This window comes from Tamandua tetradactyla, chromosome 1 (assembly GCF_023851605.1).
Source record: "Tamandua tetradactyla isolate mTamTet1 chromosome 1, mTamTet1.pri, whole genome shotgun sequence".
Lineage (NCBI taxonomy): Eukaryota > Metazoa > Chordata > Mammalia > Pilosa > Myrmecophagidae > Tamandua > Tamandua tetradactyla.
This window is the reverse complement of record NC_135327.1, coordinates 144,444,493-144,463,041: the sequence shown is the minus strand read 5'-3', so window position 1 is coordinate 144,463,041 and position 18,549 is coordinate 144,444,493. Positions and strand designations below refer to the sequence as shown.

Below are 18,549 nucleotides of genomic sequence, written 5' to 3'. Positions count from 1 at the left end.
GCGACATCTACTACAAGTTCATTTTTGTCTTGTTCACCAAAGTGTGATTGGCACATTATAAGCATTAAAGAAAAATATGTGAATGAATGAAATTTGGGGGAGTTACAATGGGGAGTAGGGTATAGAATGTTGCATGGTGACTCTTCAAAAGAGGTGGAGAGCACCTACCAGTTGCCTGCTTTTACGGACATTGATTTGTAGGAGCTCTTAAAAGCTAGCAGAGAAGGGGTGGTAAAGTTAGCAACTGGCCAGATGTCCATGAAAATTGGCTCCTGTGCCACAGGCACCATAGGTGGTTAGTGCCTGACCTATCACAGGTCCCTGCACATATGCACATTCATCTTTAATTGACTAGAAAAAAAGCAATTGTTCTATGAGTCCAAGGTCTTACCCAGATCTTCCCCCAGTGGTTACTCCAATCCAGCCCTTGGTTGTCCTCCTAATATCCCAGCTGTCTGCAGTCCACCCCACATTCCTCCTGTGTCAAAGGACTCCATCAATGTAAGTCACAAGAGGATGTGGCTGGAAATTCCAGGTCCCCCAAATCTTACCCTAGGTGTGGTGGTGATGATTGTAGTTGGGTGAGGAATAACTTTAATACTCAATGTCACTGTTCCTGTTTGAACAAGAGCCTCTGCTTTCTTCCTGCCAGATAGCAAGTTGTCATCAGTTATGTAGACAAGTAGTTTGTAGTCCCAGATCTTATCAAGCCCACCAGCATAGTCAAAGTGAGATGCAAGCAGCAGCTGTGTGACATTGGACCCAGCACTGGGAGAGAAGGTGAAGTGACTGTTGACATTGCCTAAGTGAGATGTGAAACAAGGGTTTAGGGAAAAGGAAGAAAGAAGAGTGAGAAATAAAGGTTTAGAAGAAAACTGCATTCAATCTTTTCTTCAAATGCCCACATCCGAGGTGTACACAGTGTTCCTGATGCTCCAGGGCTGTGTCAGTGATATGAACAGGCCTTAACTACATCAGGAATTTCATTATACATAGAAACTCTTGCTTCAAACTAGCATGGCTGAAAACAAGGATGAGAGTAGAACAGGACAACAGCACAGCTGTCCTAGGAGAATCGGCTGCCATCTTGCTGAGCATCAGACAGAAATTTAATATTCCTGGTGCATCCTCATCCAGCCAATCCTTGGCATCCAGCATTTACTTGGTGACAACATGTATAACTCACACTCGCACCAAAACATGGACAGTAGTAGAGTAGGGCAGGTTGCATCCCCAGTTGTAGGCCAAGTTCACACCATGCCTTCAGTGGAACCTGGCTGATAGCGCTGATTACAGATGCCTCTGGAGGCACCCAAAGAAAGTGTTTCCTGGCTTTTCAAGGACCGCGGTCCGTGGTCCTCCCGCACCATTCCTTCCCTTCCACTACACAGCTTTTTCAGGGCTCAGGGCTCTCAGCTCAGGGAGCCTGAGGCCGAGAGGCTGCCAGCCCAAGCAGGCTCTTGCTCATTCCTCCGGTGGCTCCAGACTCATTACAGACTGAAAACCAGTAAATGGAGCAGGAGATGATGCAATTTTCACTCCCTTAGCAGCGAAGTGCACTGTAAAGGCCTCGGGGTTCTCAGTATGGATTATTTCCATCTTCAGCAACTGCAGTCTCGAGGCAGTTTCTGCCCCTGGGTTTTGTGACACAGACGGCTCGAGAGGCTTCCTGCTGTTCGAGTTCCTGCTCTGCCAAGGCTCAGCAGGCGGCCGAGATGGATTTTACTCTTTCACATGGAATTGCTCTGCATGTTTGGGTTTAAATCTCTGGCCCCAGCACTTCATTAGATGAGCTATTTTGGTCTAATTTCCATTGAGGGGTGCTCTTTTTTCTTTCTTTTCTTTTTTTTTCTCCCCACAATGGTATATTTTTAAAGAGAGAAAATGAATGGAGCAGAGGAGAATTACTGAGGACACATTTCAAAATGCATTTAATCTATTTCATCCCAGAGAGAGGACTGGGATTCCCTGCCCCCACTACAAGCTTCCAGGAAAAGAAATGGTTGAAGAATTGAACTAAAGGTTTTTAATTACACAAACATGATTGATGATTCTTTCATTAGTACGAGTATTTGGGGTTACCACCGATGGGATTCATCCTCCCTTGGGCCTGTGGACAGCAATGTGTAGAGGATCTGGGAAGAGTTAGGGAGGATCCTAAAGGAGAGGTCAAGAGGAGAGCTGGGAAGCACTGAAGCCACCAGATTTTCTGCATTCTCTGCTTTCCTTTTTCCAAATACCCCCCGTACATGCACACTGTGCCTAGATCCATGGGTGAGTGCAGACCCCAACCCTTTTCCCTCTAAATAGCTGCTAAGGCCTCAAACACCAGCATACCTCAGAAGTGGGGTCCAGGACTGTCCAAACCAAGTACTGTACCTGGGCCAATGGAATACCGAAAAGATCTGGGGCTGGAATCAAGGTCAGTACACGTCAGCTTGAAATTCTGAATGTTCGTGCCAACTTTGAGATCCACTGGAATGGCCAGGAAATAAGAGTTTGGGGAACAAATTGGTTTTTCATCGTTTTCCTCAAGGATGTTCACAGTTACCTAGAATAGCAAGAAGGTGATCGTTCTTCATAACTAAAACTTAGTGAGTGTTGACTGTGTGCCAGGCACTGGACTAAGGAAGCACTTTTCACGGACTAACTCATTTAACCTCACATGAGATAGATAATATGATTATTCCCATTTTACAGATGAAGCGATTGAGGCTTAGAGAGATTAGGTAACTAGACCATTCAACTGGTGAATGGCAGAGCTGGGATTTGAACTAAGGTCTGCCTTACTCCAAATCCAATGCTATTAACTTCTACAGCCTGTGTGTGTGTGCATAGTACATGCACGCATTCTACCTACTCCCCACACACATGTGCTTGGAGACATAGGTTCATCCCCAGATGATGCTGAGCTGTTTTCTAGTCATGGTTATTGATTTGCAGTGACTCCTTGAACATTCTTGCTCACTGCCTCCTTGTGAATTGGAAGTTCAGGCTTTAACTTTGGAATAAAGAGCTTCTATTATAGGATAGGCTATAAGCTTCCTCCACATTCCTGGGCTTCATTCAAGTAATTTGAACTCTCTAGAGGGTAGGTCCCAGGCATTTATTTTTTTAATGTTCCCATATGATTCTATTATGCAGCCAAGGATTGAAACTACTGGGATAAGAGGAGTCTCTTTAAGCTAGGATCTTACCTGTAACTGTGTATCAGCACCTTACTGAGCCTGCAGAGCTCACCTGCCACAGGCAGGGCCAGCCTGTTCTCTTTCACAACTCTTTTTAGCCTGGTGAATTGGAATATGGACTGGGATGCCTGCCAGCCCAGAATCATAGACTGTCAGCCTTGAAAGGGACTTAGGTGATCGTTTAGTTCATCCCCCTTTTTCAAAAGAATATGAATTTCGAGTTGTATTCATTCTGTCTTTGAAATTTGGGGATTTCAGCTATTCTTGAACCCAGGAATAAATTGAAATGTTCATTCTTGCTAGCTTCCAAAGAGTAGTCCATTCTTTTTCTCAAAAAAAAAAACAAAAAAAACCCACAACAGCCTAACAAATACCACAATTATCACCAATGTAGCACATCCTTTCCTTAGCTGGCAATGCCGACTCTCACTCATCATTAAAAACACCATCTTACTAATTCAAAGCAAATCACCAGAGAAACTGGACTCTTCAGGCTTTCGGTTACCAGCCAAATCTCCATTTAAAAGATAGAGAAATAGGGACAGAGATAAGCGTTGCTCAGATCCCCTCAGAAAATTGGGATCAAAGTTGAGAAATGAACTCATCTTCTAACTCTAAACCAATAATTCATTGTATCACACAGAGCTGCCTGCCACTGACCAAGAGTTCATTTTGCCTTCATGCTTTTTTACTTTTCTAATGGAAAGCCCCCCCCCCCCCCCCCGCACAATAGTTCCATCTCTGTGGCCATTACATTATCCTCAGCTAGTCCTAACGGCAGACAGCACTGACCCATTAAACCCTTGCTACCTAAAATATGACTGTAAACCAGCAACCGCAGCAGCGAATGGGAGCGTGTTAGAATGCAAGATCTCAGGCTCCAGACCTACTGAATCAGAATCTGCGTTTCCCAAGATTCTCAACCTTAAAGATTACGGAAAAGTATAGCAGTATACTCGGCTAGTCAGGTAGGAACCTACCAAAATTACTCTTGGAGGGGGAATGCCCAACTAGGAAATCACAGCTCACTTCCAGGTAGTGTACATCCCCCCACCAGCCCACCCTGGAAGCAAAGGGAGATTTTAAAGGACAACAGGGGACCTTGTCCCAGAGTGGCTTTGTGGATTCAGCAGATAATCCAACACCTGCTCATCAATCTCAGTACTTCTCCCAGGCACCCACAAACTTGTGCCCTCAGACATCAATCTTTGTTTCCTGGGCACAGTTATGTGTGTCCTGGACATTACGACTGGTTTCCTGTCACATCGGCAATACGTGTCCTATTAAGATTCCTTATGCTGCAGCACATCCCAAGAGTGTCAGAGTGACCCTAAACCCACCGACTGGGCTGGTGTGAGCACACCAGACAACAGCCCCACTCACGGTGACTGAGCTCGTGTCCTCACTGTTGGTGGCCTGGATTCTGAGGCTATAAGTGGAGGTTGTTTCATAGTCCACTTTGGTCACCAGCTGGAGTTCTCCTGTCCTGGGGTTAATCCAAAAGACGTTTGGATGCTGGAGGCTGGCCCCTCCGGTGGAAATGGAGTACCTGATGCTGTTCTGGGGGAAGTCCTTATCAGTCGCTTGCACCTGTCCAATCCGGGTTCTAGCTGGAGGAATAAAATTAGATCTGATAAATTAAAAAAAAAAAAAAAAAAGAGTGAGGATAAAAATAAATAAATAATAGGGAGAGATACAGGGCAAAAACTGGGTAGATTGAAATACTGTGGGTCAATGAGAGGGAGAGGTAAGGGGTATGGGATGCATGAGTTCTTTTTACGTCTTTTTATTTCTTTTTCTGGAGTGATGCAAATGTTCTAAAAATGATCATGGCGAAGAATACACAACTATGTGATGACATTGTGAGCCACTGATTGCATAATATGATTGTATTATATATGTGTGGATATTTCTCGATAAAAATATTTTTTAAAAAGTTACATCTGAGATCAGTCCTGCAGGAGAAAGGGGTGGTGGGGTGCAAGAAGAGACCTCATCCCTGCTGGGAGGGAGAATTTTAGAGGCCTCTTTGCTGTTCAAACACCGTATGTTTTATGAATTCAATTCCATTAAATTCAAATAATTCTAATGAGCACCCACTAGGTAACCAGCCCTATATCCAAGCAGTACTGTGAGATGCAAAAGAAATATTAGTATTGCAGACAATTCCAGTGCTTTATATGGACTACAGGCACACCAATTATTTTGCTATCATAAACAATACTGCAAAGAACATCCTCACGCATACATCTTTTTGTGGCAGTGTTGTTTAAGTCTTTGGTATATTTCAAATTTTTGTAATGAGTATGAATTGCTTTTATAAATGAGATTTAAAATGATTTTTAAGAATTTAGCAACTTATGATTATAGAGTATAAATTTTTAAATACCATTAGATTTTTCTCATTTTACAGATCTTGGTGGGGCTGCTAGAGTTCTGGCTTGCTCATCTTGTACAATTCTTTCTCACAAATTACACTCCTCAAGGGCAGAAACCTCTTATTCAACTATATCCCTCTAGTACTAAGTGAAGTGCTTGACTCAAAGAAGGTGACAAAAGTAATTGTAGTGAGAACTGTAGATTCATACAAAGCCTGTTCTTGCTGTTCATGTTTATTATTTGCAGGCTAAGGTTTAAGGAATTAAAAACATTTTCTTTGATCCCTCTTGTTTGTGTTTTGTTTTAAAACTCAATGTCAGGAAATGGAGACCATCATAAAGGGAGGAGGCAGATAATTTTAGAGGGGAGTGCTTTTGTTTTAATATTGGAAAAAGTAACTCGTGATTAAAGGATCAAAAGCTGGGGAGAAGTCTAAGGTTGTAGTAGAGTTAATGTTATTATTCCAAACTGGAAGAGATGGGAAGAAATGAGCCAGCAGGGGAAGTCTTTTTCTTTAATCAGGGAAGATACTAGAGAAATCAAGGCGTTATAAAGTGCAGGAAAGAAGGCCTCCAGTGAATGCTAGTGAGGGAGAGAGAAAAATGTCTTTATTTTGTTTTTCAATGAAGGAGATCTGAGAATGGGAAACTTTTTCCTTATCTTTTAAATTTCAATTCTCTGAGTGAATTGAATAAAAATCACAATGGAGACCGAGAGAAAATTTAGGCTACAAAAAGGGAAGATTAACGAATCAGGCAAACAGGCAAGAAAGCGATGAGGGGTTTCAGAGAAATGCGGTTTAATCAACAGTTTTCAAAATCCAGAATTCACCTGAAGGGCTCCTCCACAGTGAGGATAATTTGAAAAAAAAAAAAAAAAAAGAAGAAGAGATGCAATAAACACTAATCAGCTGTGAGTTGCTGTTCAAAACACCACTCTGGGCCTCTCCAAGGAAGCTTTCCGGCTGCAGAATTGCATTTGGCTGAAGGAGTCCTCGAGAGCACTGTGAACCCTGTCTTATCTATTACTTACCTGGACTGACTTCTGACACATCAAATACGTATGACGGCCTATCAAAGATGAGCGGAAACTCATTTTCTGGCCTTGTTAGGATATAAATGTAGATGTTATCTAAAAATAGAAACAGGAAAAAAAATATATCGCACTATTCTGTTCTCACCCCATTTGCCTTCTCAACATTTTTAAAGTATCTTCAATGTACCAGGGTCTGTGCAAAATATTGGGACTACAAGACAAATGAGACACGGCAGACCCTGTCGTCAGGGCGCTTAGGGCAACGCCCTTTATAACTGCCTGCGGGGCACTGCGGAAGCTGAAGGACAAGTAGCTTCCAGAAGAAAGTGGCAAGCTGGTCCTTAGAAGGACACTTAGAGTTAGACAAATGGAGTGGAGTGGGGGGCAATGTTCTAGGCACGCACAAAGATCTGAAGGTATAAACAGCATAATTCACCAAGGAAAACTGCAAGTTGTTTGGCTAGTTGGTAAGAAAAAGGGCTCAAGGGGAGCGATGCCTGCCGGCTCAGCAGAGGCCAGGTGATCAAAGTCCCATATGCCAAGCCAAAGAGCTTGAACTTGAACTTGAACTTGAAAGTTAGAATGACACACTCAGGGGCTTTAAGCAAGGAAATAATATGATGGCATTTGCATGTCTAAAACTCACTGGCAGAAATGTAGAGGGTGCATTGGAGAGAGTTGGGACGAAAGGTAGAAAGACCCATATGACACTCTTAAATGCTGTAGATCAGCCAGGAAAAGAGGACTGCCCCGCATTAAAAGCAGTAGCAGAGGGGTGCAGGGAGGAGTGAAGCCCATGAGATTTTAGGAGGTGACACAGAAGAAGGTCTTGGTGCAGGGTAGGGAGGAAACTGGGATGGTTCCCAAGGGTTTGAGTCTTTTGAAGTTTCCTTTTGAACACAATTACCTAGCACATACTGCTTGGCACAGTTTGGTCGTTGCTACTCAGGAGGATGTCTCATGAAATAAATCAAAATGATACTTGCTTTTATAATAAGGAGGGGCGACATCCTGCACCTGGATTATTACAGTGTATTTATTGCCAGTTGCTAGATTACTTGAATTTTCATAATCCAGATCACCAATCAACTAGATTAAAAGAGAGAGATTAGATTAAACAGAACAGTCCTATTTATAGTACTGACAAAGACATTTTCTTATATTGCTTGTAGATGTGTAAATTGGCAAAAGTTCTCCAGACAGCATGTTGGCAATATATATGAGAAGTTTTAAAAAGTTCTGTCCCTACCTTTGCTCACTTTGAAAGACCTTATTCTAAAGAATCTATCAGAAGAGATAATCTATGTACACAGACGTTCATCAAGCACAAGCACCCAATAGCATAGCCTCAGAACCTTGGATTCACTGAAGAAAAGCAGGATATAGAAGTCTGTATGCAGGGATAATGTCATTACTTGAAATGCCTATGCATTTATGTATGGGATTATGCATAAAATCCATGCATTGAGAAAAGACAAGAAGGAAATATATCAAAATATCAACAATGGTTATCAGTGAAAGGATAATGCTTTTCTGTGCTTTCTATATTTCCTTCAGTGAATGTGTATTAATTTCCTAAATAGAAAAAGATAGAAATTGTTTTCTAAGTGACACATGAATTAATGAAAATTCACAACCCTTTCTTGGGGATTGAAGGAGGGCTTGGAGTGGGATGTGGAGAAGGAGGTGGGTGAGGGGTTGGGTGGCAGCCTGCTCACTCTTCTCGAAGCTCCCCACCTCCTTCCCCTGCTCTTCCATTCCCTCTTCCTCCCCACACCCCTCCCGCAGGAGCTCTTGTGTAAGGTCACAAAGCCCGTTTATGTCCGTCCCCTACCAGTTCTGCTTCTGTCTCTTTTTAGTTGCTACCTATGCAACTTCATTTTCTCATTCCTATTTGGGTCTACAATGACTCTACCACACCTAATTTACCAAGAAGCGCTCACACCCTTGAACCTGCTTTCTCCTGCACCTCACATTCCCATGGGCCAGGAATGAGCACTGAAATAAATAAAAGTGCTTGAACTCAAAGGGCACTAATATCACTGCTGAGGCACAGTAAATAGGCAGGCAAACTGCGTACTAGGCAAGAAAGAAGCCAGTCCTTAGCACCTCAAGCCCAACAATGTGTAACAAATGATTCCCAGAACCTGGTAAAATAAAGAGCAAATGGGGAAAAGACAGTCACTATTAAGTTTGTTAGTTACAGCCACTCCGAGGGGGAGTTACCTTGGAAATTTCTCTCTATGGGGTAGCAAATGCACTATGCATGTTAGGCCACCTTCCCCGATGCCCTTTAAATGATGCAATGACCGTTACTGACCACCAGTTTCCCAGAGCCAGCTGGATCCTGTAAAAATCTGCTGCTGCTCCCCACTCCAGATGGCGTGGTGAAGTTGAATTTGTTGTTTGGTGCTTCGCTGTCATCATCAAAGCAGAACTTGTTCAGGTCCAGAAGCAATGTCCCCTTGGCTTCTCTTTCAGCCACCATAATGCTGGCAAAAAGACACAATTCAATATTTTCCCCAACAAATGTTGATTAAGTGTTCCTTCTGTCTTAGGCCAGGCACCTCTAAATTTCTATTCAAAGCAAGTCCTTGGTTATTTGAAACAACCTCCTAACTGTCTTCCTGCTTCTGCCCTTCCTCCTTTCAAACTCTTCTTAACCCAGCAACCAGAGGGATCCTGCTAAAATGGCATAGCACTGTCACTAATCCGGAGTGGTAATTGTTATTTTTAGGTTTTGAGAGGCTGTGCTTTACATGTATAACCCGGTATTTAGAGACCAGAATGAAGACAATCAGGTCAGGATTAAGGTAATTCAGAATACAAGGCGAAGGAAGACATTGCATTTTAGAAAATCACCTACTATATGAGACCAAAGGAAGAGAGGTTTATTTTGTCCAGAACCTAAATTTTCGGTAGCACACAATCTAACTCAACCTGTCTGAATAAATCATTTAAACAACTCAAGCACAGGGAGCCCAGAATGGGAATGAGGGTCTATAATCCTGTATGGGTTAATGTAATACCTGGATACAGCCCAGAGTATGTTGAGTAGATAATCAAAAAGTATTGGCAAAGTGAGGAATGGGAGAAAAAATATAGAACTATTAAATTTTTCCACTAGGGATATCCCTCATATTGTGTCAAATATTAGGGACTCCCAAGTCAATAGGCTAAACCTTGATCTTGAGGTTTGCTTTTCTGAAGCTTATTTATGTAGTGGAGAAGCTTAACCTACCTATAGTTATGCCTAAGAGTTACTTCCAGACAACCTCTTTTGTTGTTCAGATGTGGCCTATCTCTAAGCCCAACTCTGCAAGTAAAATCATTGTACATGACATCTAGGGGTGAGAGTCTCCCTGGTGGCGTGGGAGATGACTCCAAGAGATGAGCCTGGCCATGGCACCATAGGATTGACAATGCCATGCTGACCAAAAGGGGGAAAAGAAGTATAACAAATAAGGTATCAGTACCTGATAGAGTTCAAATACAGTCAAAAGGCTACTCTGGAGACTCTTACGCAAGCTACAGCTAGACATTCCTACCTATCATAGTTTGCCAAAACCATTCCTGCCAACCCTGAAGAACAGCTAGGGCTTTATATGAGATTCTACAAAGGTTCCATGCAGTAGGGTAACTTTCCAGAAACCTACAACCTCCAGATGGGTTTCTAGGCCAGATAAGTCCTGACACATAGAGGGGCCAACCTCTCCAGAACATCAACTAGTTCCATCCACCTATCCCATATTATCAACAGGCCTTTCTAACATGAAAAAGTTAGAATGGGCATAGCCCAAATACCCCTAAAGAGTGGGGGAAAGATCAAAAGAGATGGTGGAATTATACAGGGATGATAGGGTTTAACAAATGAGTATGAGTGCTGAATCATTATATTGATATTTCTTTTAGTCTCCAGTGTCTTGCAGCAGCTAGAAGTAAAAACCTAAAATTGTGGAATTGTAGCCCAGTACCAGACTCTGAATCTGTCCTACAACTAATTTTTGCAGTATGCTTTGAAATTTATTGCTTTTTTTGTATATATGTTATTTTCCTCAAAAAAGCAAAAAAAGTCAATTGTGTGATGATGAATGCACAGCTATATGATAATACCGTGAACCATTAATTGTACACTTTGGATAACTACATGGTATGTGAATATATATCAATAAAATTGCATTTTAAATATGCCACAGCAAGTCACTGCTCTAAGTCCCAAATGGCTCATTTCATTCAAAGTTCTAACCTTAACCCACAGGACCCTTCCTGATGTGCTTCTCCCACCCCAGTTACCTCTCTGACTTCATCACCTCCTTCTCCTTCCTCATTCTAATCACCCCTACCATGACCTCCTGAAGTTCTGTGAATACTCCACCACCCCTGGCCTCAAGATCTTTGCACTTCTTGTGCAATGTTCTTCCCACAAACATCCATGAAGCTCACTTTCTGTAGCCTCTCCTGGCTATCCTATCTAAGACATCAACAATCCCTACCCACTGCTTCCTCTCCCATTCTCACCTTTCTGTTTTAAACTTGGCAATCACTCATCATTATCCAATGTGCTATGTATTTTACTTATTTATCCTGTTATTGTCCATCCCCCCTCTCCCCATAATATAAGCTCCATGAGGGTAGAGATTTGTGTCTGCTTTGTCCATGGCATACGATGGGCACTCAATAAATATTTGTTGAATGAATGGATGATATTTTATGAGAACAGCATACTACTTGAGAATAGAAGAGAAATACAAATTTTGGCCTCTGCCTATAGGAGTTTATAATTTGGTGAGGGAAAATCTCTGCACCCCTGCACCCCTCACTCCCATGCTTTGAAGATTGGGAATATCCCAATTTATGTCCTGACAGATTTAATAACACAGAAGGGCCTCCTGACACACCTTGGTACCAGTTGTTCAATAAAGGTTTACTAAGGATTGCATTCAGGGACCCAACATCAACTGACTTCAGGGTCTAGGCAAACAACACAAATGGGAAAGGCTGCCTCCAAATCAGAGTCTTCTGGTCGAGCACATATCATCATATGTGATGATATTGTAAGCCATTGATTGTATACTTTGGATGGATATATTTTTTAAGAGTTGTCAATACTACACAAATTGATTTACAGATTCAGTGCAATCCCAATCAACTTTCCAACAGCCTACTTTGCAGAAATTGAAAAGCCAGTTACCAAGTTTATTTGGAAGGGTAACTGGCCCTGAATAACCAAAAATATCTCAAAAAAGAAGAACTAAGTTGGAAGACTCACATTGCCTGAATTTAAAGCATATTACAAAGATACAATGGTCAAAACAGAATAGTACTGACATACAGATGGATATATTGATCAATGGAATCAAATTGAGAATTCAGAAATAGACTCTCACATCTATGGTCAATTGTTTTTTTTTTTAACTTTTTTTATTGTATAATATAACACATATGCAAAGCAAAGAAATAAACAAGCAATAGTTTTCAAAGCACTCTTCAACAAATAGTCACAGGACAGATCACAGAGTTTGTCATGGGCTAACATAAGATCCTCTCACATTTTTCCTTCTAGCTGCTCCAGAATATAGGAAGCTAGAGGGTTTAAATATTTTTTTATCATCAAAATCAACTTTTTTTCCATCTTTCTTTGTGAAAAATACATATACAAAAAACCTATAAATTTCAAAGCACAGCACGACAATTAGTTGTAGAACATATTTCAGACTTTGATGTGGGTTACAATTTCACAATTTTAGGTTTTTACTTCTAGCTGCTCTAAAATACTAGAGACTAAAAGAGATATCAATTTAATGATTCAGTATTCCTATTCATTTGTTAAAACCTATCTTCTCTGTATAGGTTCACCACCACCTTTGATATTTCCATCCCTCTCTTTAGGGGTGTTTGGGCTATGGCAATTCTAAATTTTTCATATTGGAAGGGTCTGTAACTAATATGAGGTAGGGAGATGTTCTGGAGAGACTGGGCTAGGTTTCAGGACTTATCTGGACCTGAGACCCATCTGGAGTTTGTAGGTTTCTGGAAAGTTATCTATTGCATGGAACCTTTGTGGAATCTTATATATTGCCCTAGGTGTTCTTTAGGATTGACTAAAATGGTCCTGGTTGGGGGTTGAATGGTTATGATAGGTAGCGAGGTCTACCTGAAGCTTGAGAATAGCAACCTCCAGAGTAGCCTCTCAACTCTATTTGAACTCTCTCCGCCACTGAAGCTGTATTAATTACACTTTATTTCCTCCTTTTGGTCAGGATAGAATTGTTGATCCCATGGTGCCAGGTCTGGATTCATCTCTGGGAGTCATCTTCCATGTTGCTAGGGAGACTTTCACCCCTGGATGTCATGTCCCACATAGGGGGGAGGGCAATGATTTCACTTGCAGAGTTGGGTTTAGAGAGATTGAGGCTACATCTGAGCAACAAAAGAGGTCCTCCAGAAGTAACTCTTAGGCATACCTATAGGTAGTCTAAGCTTCTCCATTACCTACATAAGCTTCACAAGAGTAAGCCTCTTGATCGAGGGCATGCCCTATTGATTTGGGTGTCCCTAAAGTTTGACAGTGTCAGGGGATTCCCTGATGGTGAGGTTTAATAGTTCCATATTTTTCTCCCATCCCTCAGGGGACTTTGCCAATACTTTTTGATTATCTGCTTAATATACTCTAAGATGTATCCTGGCATTACAATAATCTATACAGGATTAAAAGATATGGTCAGTTGATTTTGACAAGGCTGCCAAATCCACTCAATTGTGACAGAACAGTCTCTTCAACAGGTGGTGCTGGGAGAACTGAACATCCATACACAAAAGAAGGAAAGAGGACCCCTATCTCACACCTTATACAAAAATTAAATCAAGATGGAGCAAAGATCTAAATATGAAATCCAGGACTAGAAAGCTCCTAGAAGAAAATGAAGGGAAGCATCTTCAAGAATTTGTGGTAGGCAATAGTTTCTTAGACTTGATACCCAAAGCACAAGTAATGAAAGGAAAAATAGATAAAATGGGACCTTCTCAAAATTAAATTCTTTTTGTCTTCAAAGGACTTTGTCCAAGAAAATGAAAAAGCAGCCTACTCAATGGGAGAAAATAGTTAGAAACCACATATCCAACAAGGGTTTGATATCCAGAATATATAAAGAAATCCTGTACTCAACAGTAAAATGACAAACAACCCAGTTAAAAAATGAGCAAAAGACTTGAATAAACACTTTTCCAAAGAAGAAATACAAAAAGCACATGAAAAGATTATCAATATCATATTAGGGAAATGCAAATCAAAACCAAAATGAGGGTGGTGCAATGGTGGCTCAGTGGCAGAATTCCTGCCTGTCATACCAGAGACCCGGGTTCAATTCCCAGTGCCTGCCCAAGTAATAAAAATAAATAAATAAAAAATAAACAAACAAACAAAACAAAACAAAGAACTATAAGTGTTGGCAAGGAAGTGGATAAATAGGATAAATTACTCACTATTAGTGGATAAATATACTGTTAGTGGAAATGTAGACTAGTATAGCCACTGTGGAAGACAGTTCATCAGTTCCTCAGAAAGCTTAGTATAATATTGACTTATGATCTATCAATCCTGCTACTAGGTATATACTCAAAATAATTGAAAGCAGGGACGTGAACACGTATTTGCCTGCCAACATTCACTGCAGAATTATTCACAACTGCCAAATGATGGAAGCAACTCATGTGCCCAACAACCAACGAAAGGATAAACAAAATGTGATACATACATACACATGGAATATTATTGAACCGTAAAAAGGAATGAAGTCCTGATAATACGACAACATTGATGAACTTTGAGGATATTATGTTGAGTGAAATAAGCCAGACACAAAAGGGCAAATAATGCACAATCCCACTGTTATGCACTAATTATAACAAATAAGCTCATAGTGTTAGACTCTAGAATATAGGCTACTAGGAGATAGACTGGGTTAGAAAATGGGGAGTTGATGCTTAACTTGTACAGAATTTCTATTTCGGCTGATGATAAAGGTTTGAAAATGGGTGGTGGTACTGGAAACACAGTATTGTGAGTGTAATCAGCAGCATTGAAATATATAGATGAATATGGTTAAAAGGGGGAAATTTTAGGTTATATATATATATATATATATTACTAGAATAAAAATTAAAAGATAAAACACAGGATTGTACAACATAGGAAACCCTAGCATAGATGATGGACCATAATTAACAGTACAAGTATAAGAAGGTTCTTTCTTGAATTATAATGCATGTCTGATACTAATCAAGGTGGTAATTATAGGGTGTTATATGGGAAAAATACATATAATGTAAATAATGGATGATAGAATTATTTTAATAACTTTTCATCGATTTTAACAAAGGTAACTACTTTTAAAAAAGGGTACTATTATTTTTAAAAAGTGCTCTCATCAATTGTAACAAATGTTCCACACCAATGCAAGGTATTGGTGGTAGGGTAGTGTACAGAATCTTGTATTTTATACATGATTTTTTGTAAACTCACAACTTCCCTAATTTAAAAACAAAACAAACAAAAAATGAGTACTGGAAGCTTGACTTCTCCTGCAAAAACAGTCTGGCAGCAAAGATGTTTTGGGGCTACTGAAGATAATTGGGTTTGCCTCTTGGAAAGAAGTTTTTCTAGCAGGTATGACAGAATTTCCATGATGCCTTATTGGCAAAGATCACCTCTGCATTTCAGCAAGACTAGAGTCCAAATGTTTTCATTCCTGCCTTGATTGCATTAAATGTTGTGATTCTATTAAGTGTTTAAAGTAGATACCATTTATTAAACAGCAATTATGTGCTATATCATACCAAGTGCTTTTTTTTTTATTAATTAACGGAAAAAAAGAAATTAACCCAACATTTAGAAATCATACCATTCTACATATGCAATCAGTAATTCTTAACATCATCACATAGATGCATGATCATCGTTTCTTAGTACATTTGCATCGGTTTAGAAGAACTAGCAACACAACAGAAAAAGATATAGAATGTTAATATAGAGGAAAAAAATAAAAGTAATAATAATAGTAAAAAAAAAAACCCTATAGCTCAGATGCAGCTTCATTCAGTGTTTTAACATGATTACTTTACAATTAAGTATTATTCATAGCTTTTAAAACACTATCTCTAATTTCTTCATCTCCATGAGTTTTGTGTTCTCCTCCCCATCTTATAGATGAAGAAAGAGTGATTCAGAGTGGTTTGAAGACGTGTTCAAGAAAGTTGATACATGCAGGAGTGATACTTTATTGTCTATGTTAGAGTCACTGTAAACCTTAAGTTCCATCATAGTCTATACAGACTCACCGAAGATTTGGAGGATCTGAGCCTTGAGTATTATCCAAGGAACCCAGAGTCCTGCAGCCAGACATTTTGGGTACTCCAAAAAGAAGATACCACATTCTGTCCCCCCAGGGCTGAGTGGCATATTTTTTCATTCTTCCCTGACACTGGTTATTTCTTCCCCAAACTCATGACTTGGAAAACCACATCCCCTCACTGATCAATCTCTGCCTCATAGGCAGGTTGCCCTAGCTCCCTGCCTTCTGACCATGAGTTCCCTCCACAAGCAAAGGCGACTATGCCCAGCCCCCTTCTGCACCATTCAACTTCTCCACTGCTCCTCTCATGCACAACAGCTTGCCAAACTCTTTCAGCCAAGTGGCTGACAATTTATACCCAGAGTGAGGGCTATTTCTGAGGATTTAATGACTTCATAGGAGCTCTGGGCATATTAATTATCAGCTTGGGAAAGCTGGGGACCTCAACCAGAGCACAGACCAGTGGGGGACAACAAGGGCACCCGCCTTCCTCCAGGCCTTACCCACCGCCTGGCACACAGCCATGCTGCCTCCTTGTACCCAGCACACTGGTGCCAATGAACATATCACCCACTCTATGCCAGCTCATACCCACTCAGCAGGAGGCATTGCACCCAAGATCCCTGAAGAAGGAATAAATATTTAGGGACAAGTGTTGTCTCAGACTGAGGCAGCACCTTTTCTGTTGCTTAGTCTAAAGCTGCTTGTGTGCTTCTCCTTTAGACAGATAAACAACCTGTGGCCTGGCATGGGTTAGAATGGAGAAGGTAGCAAGGATGTGAGGATGGTGGGTGAGGCCAGGCCAGTATGCAAGTGAGCCAAAGGATACACAGGCTAGGTTTTTAAAGTAAAACCTTCCACTCTGGGGACTAGAGGAAGGAGCCCTTTTATTTGGCTTTCATAGGATGGCTGAGAGCTACTCACTTGAACATTGTTTAAAATTATCTTCAATTAATCTGGTTATTGACTTAGCAGTGCCTTAAGGGCTAAATTGGAAAGTCGATTAGCAAGAGCAGGACACTGTATGGGCTTTCCTGGATAGTGTAGTACATTGGAAATGTAATTTCTCAAGCTAACATGGAGGACAGTCTGCAAACTCTCATCACACACATCTGGACCTCAGGGGGGCAGAATACACAATTATTAGATGTACACCAAAGGGAGAAGACTGATAAGGAAGGTTTGAGAAAGCACTGTCCTCTTCAGTCATAGGTCCCCAAAGTTCTTACTCCTCAACCCTAAGGCTCACCATAAAAACTGTCCCCCACCTCTCAGAGCAGGGGAGCAAAGAAGGGCAGGACCCCAGGAGAGGAATTTCCCAGGATGCACTAGAGCCACACAAGGGGTGGTAGCAAATTTAGATTTACTTAAAGAAAGTAAAAGAGTGGCTCTCACATCATCTCAACTCTATCTCCAGGGCCCAAACTCCTGTTAACAGAGGATGGGGTTGATTTATGCATGTGATGGTGTGGAAGTCACAATCCTAACTATCCATGACTGCCATCTCTACCCATCTAACAGAATCTGAGATGCATGAATGCTTAGAGTTGGGATGAGACTCTATCACATGATAAAGGCTAGTATTGACTTGATCAGGGTCCTAGCAGGAAGCAGATGACAAATTAAGATAAATTCTAGGAGGGATTATAAAGGAATTATCACAAAGATACACACAGGGTATATGGACGTTTCCAGGGATGGTGCAATACCCCAAGACTAGTAAGAGCTCTCTTACCACCTCTAGATCTGAAGGAACCAGTGGTGGGAGCAGTTTCTGAAACCAAGCCAGCAAGTGCTGGGTGAAGAGAACTGCCATAGAGGAACTGAGACCTGCAGAAGCTAGAGGGACACACAGCTGACAGGGCTCACATAGGGAGGAGGCCAAGGGCACCAATACCCTGACCTCACTCTTCTCTTGATGTCATCTATATGGATTAGCCTCCTGGGGCGCAGAGGAGGGCTGGCTGGTAGAGACAGGATTTGGGGTCGGGGGGAGGGGGAGGCAGCAGCGCTGGAATGGGAAGTGTCCAGAAGAGAGTTGAACTGTTTTGATATCAGACTCAAGGCCACACTGATTCTCTAACAGTTTGCTAGACAGAACAGGGAGACATTCATAAGCATAATAAAGGAATGTATATCTCTATTGCTTGGCCTAGACAATTCTGTTCCTTTGGATGGCCATACTGTCAGATAAGAATCCGGGTCAAATAACCTGGAACTTTAAAAAGTCAAATTGGAAAACTAGTCACAAATAAACTCAGAAGGAGACTCTCTCTCTCCACAGGGACTTGGAAAGCTGAGACCTGCCGAGGTCTTCAGTCTCGCTGCAGGCGCTGGCCACTCTCTCAGCAAGCCTCACTGCAGGGCAGCCCCACCCGCCACCGAGGACGCCTTCAGATTCCCATGAAACTGGAGACAGGCTATTAAGAAACTTTAGAGATGAACTAAACTGGGGAATTACCCATCTTGTGGCTTTTGACAAAATAGTTAATAGAAAGATAACGCCATTTACGAAAGGCATATTAACTCGGAACCACAAGGGACTTTATCATTTATAACTGTAAGAACCGGGTCAAAATATACAAAAGAAGTCACAT

General features: G+C 41.3%; 1 protein-coding gene across 1 annotated transcript in view; it reads right to left on the bottom strand.

Moving 5' to 3' along the window:
• Window positions 1–18,549, bottom strand: part of CDHR3 (cadherin related family member 3) — a 68,794-nt gene that overhangs the window by 11,762 nt on the left and 38,483 nt on the right. Inside the window, exons 9-14 of the mRNA XM_077163201.1 lie at window positions 8,923–9,094; window positions 7,589–7,691; window positions 6,600–6,698; window positions 4,572–4,798; window positions 2,380–2,551; window positions 552–802 (exon numbers count right to left, since the gene is read on the bottom strand). Coding sequence (XP_077019316.1) covers window positions 552–802; window positions 2,380–2,551; window positions 4,572–4,798; window positions 6,600–6,698; window positions 7,589–7,691; window positions 8,923–9,094 — 1,024 coding nt within the window. The remainder of the gene's footprint in view (window positions 1–551; window positions 803–2,379; window positions 2,552–4,571; window positions 4,799–6,599; window positions 6,699–7,588; window positions 7,692–8,922; window positions 9,095–18,549) is intronic.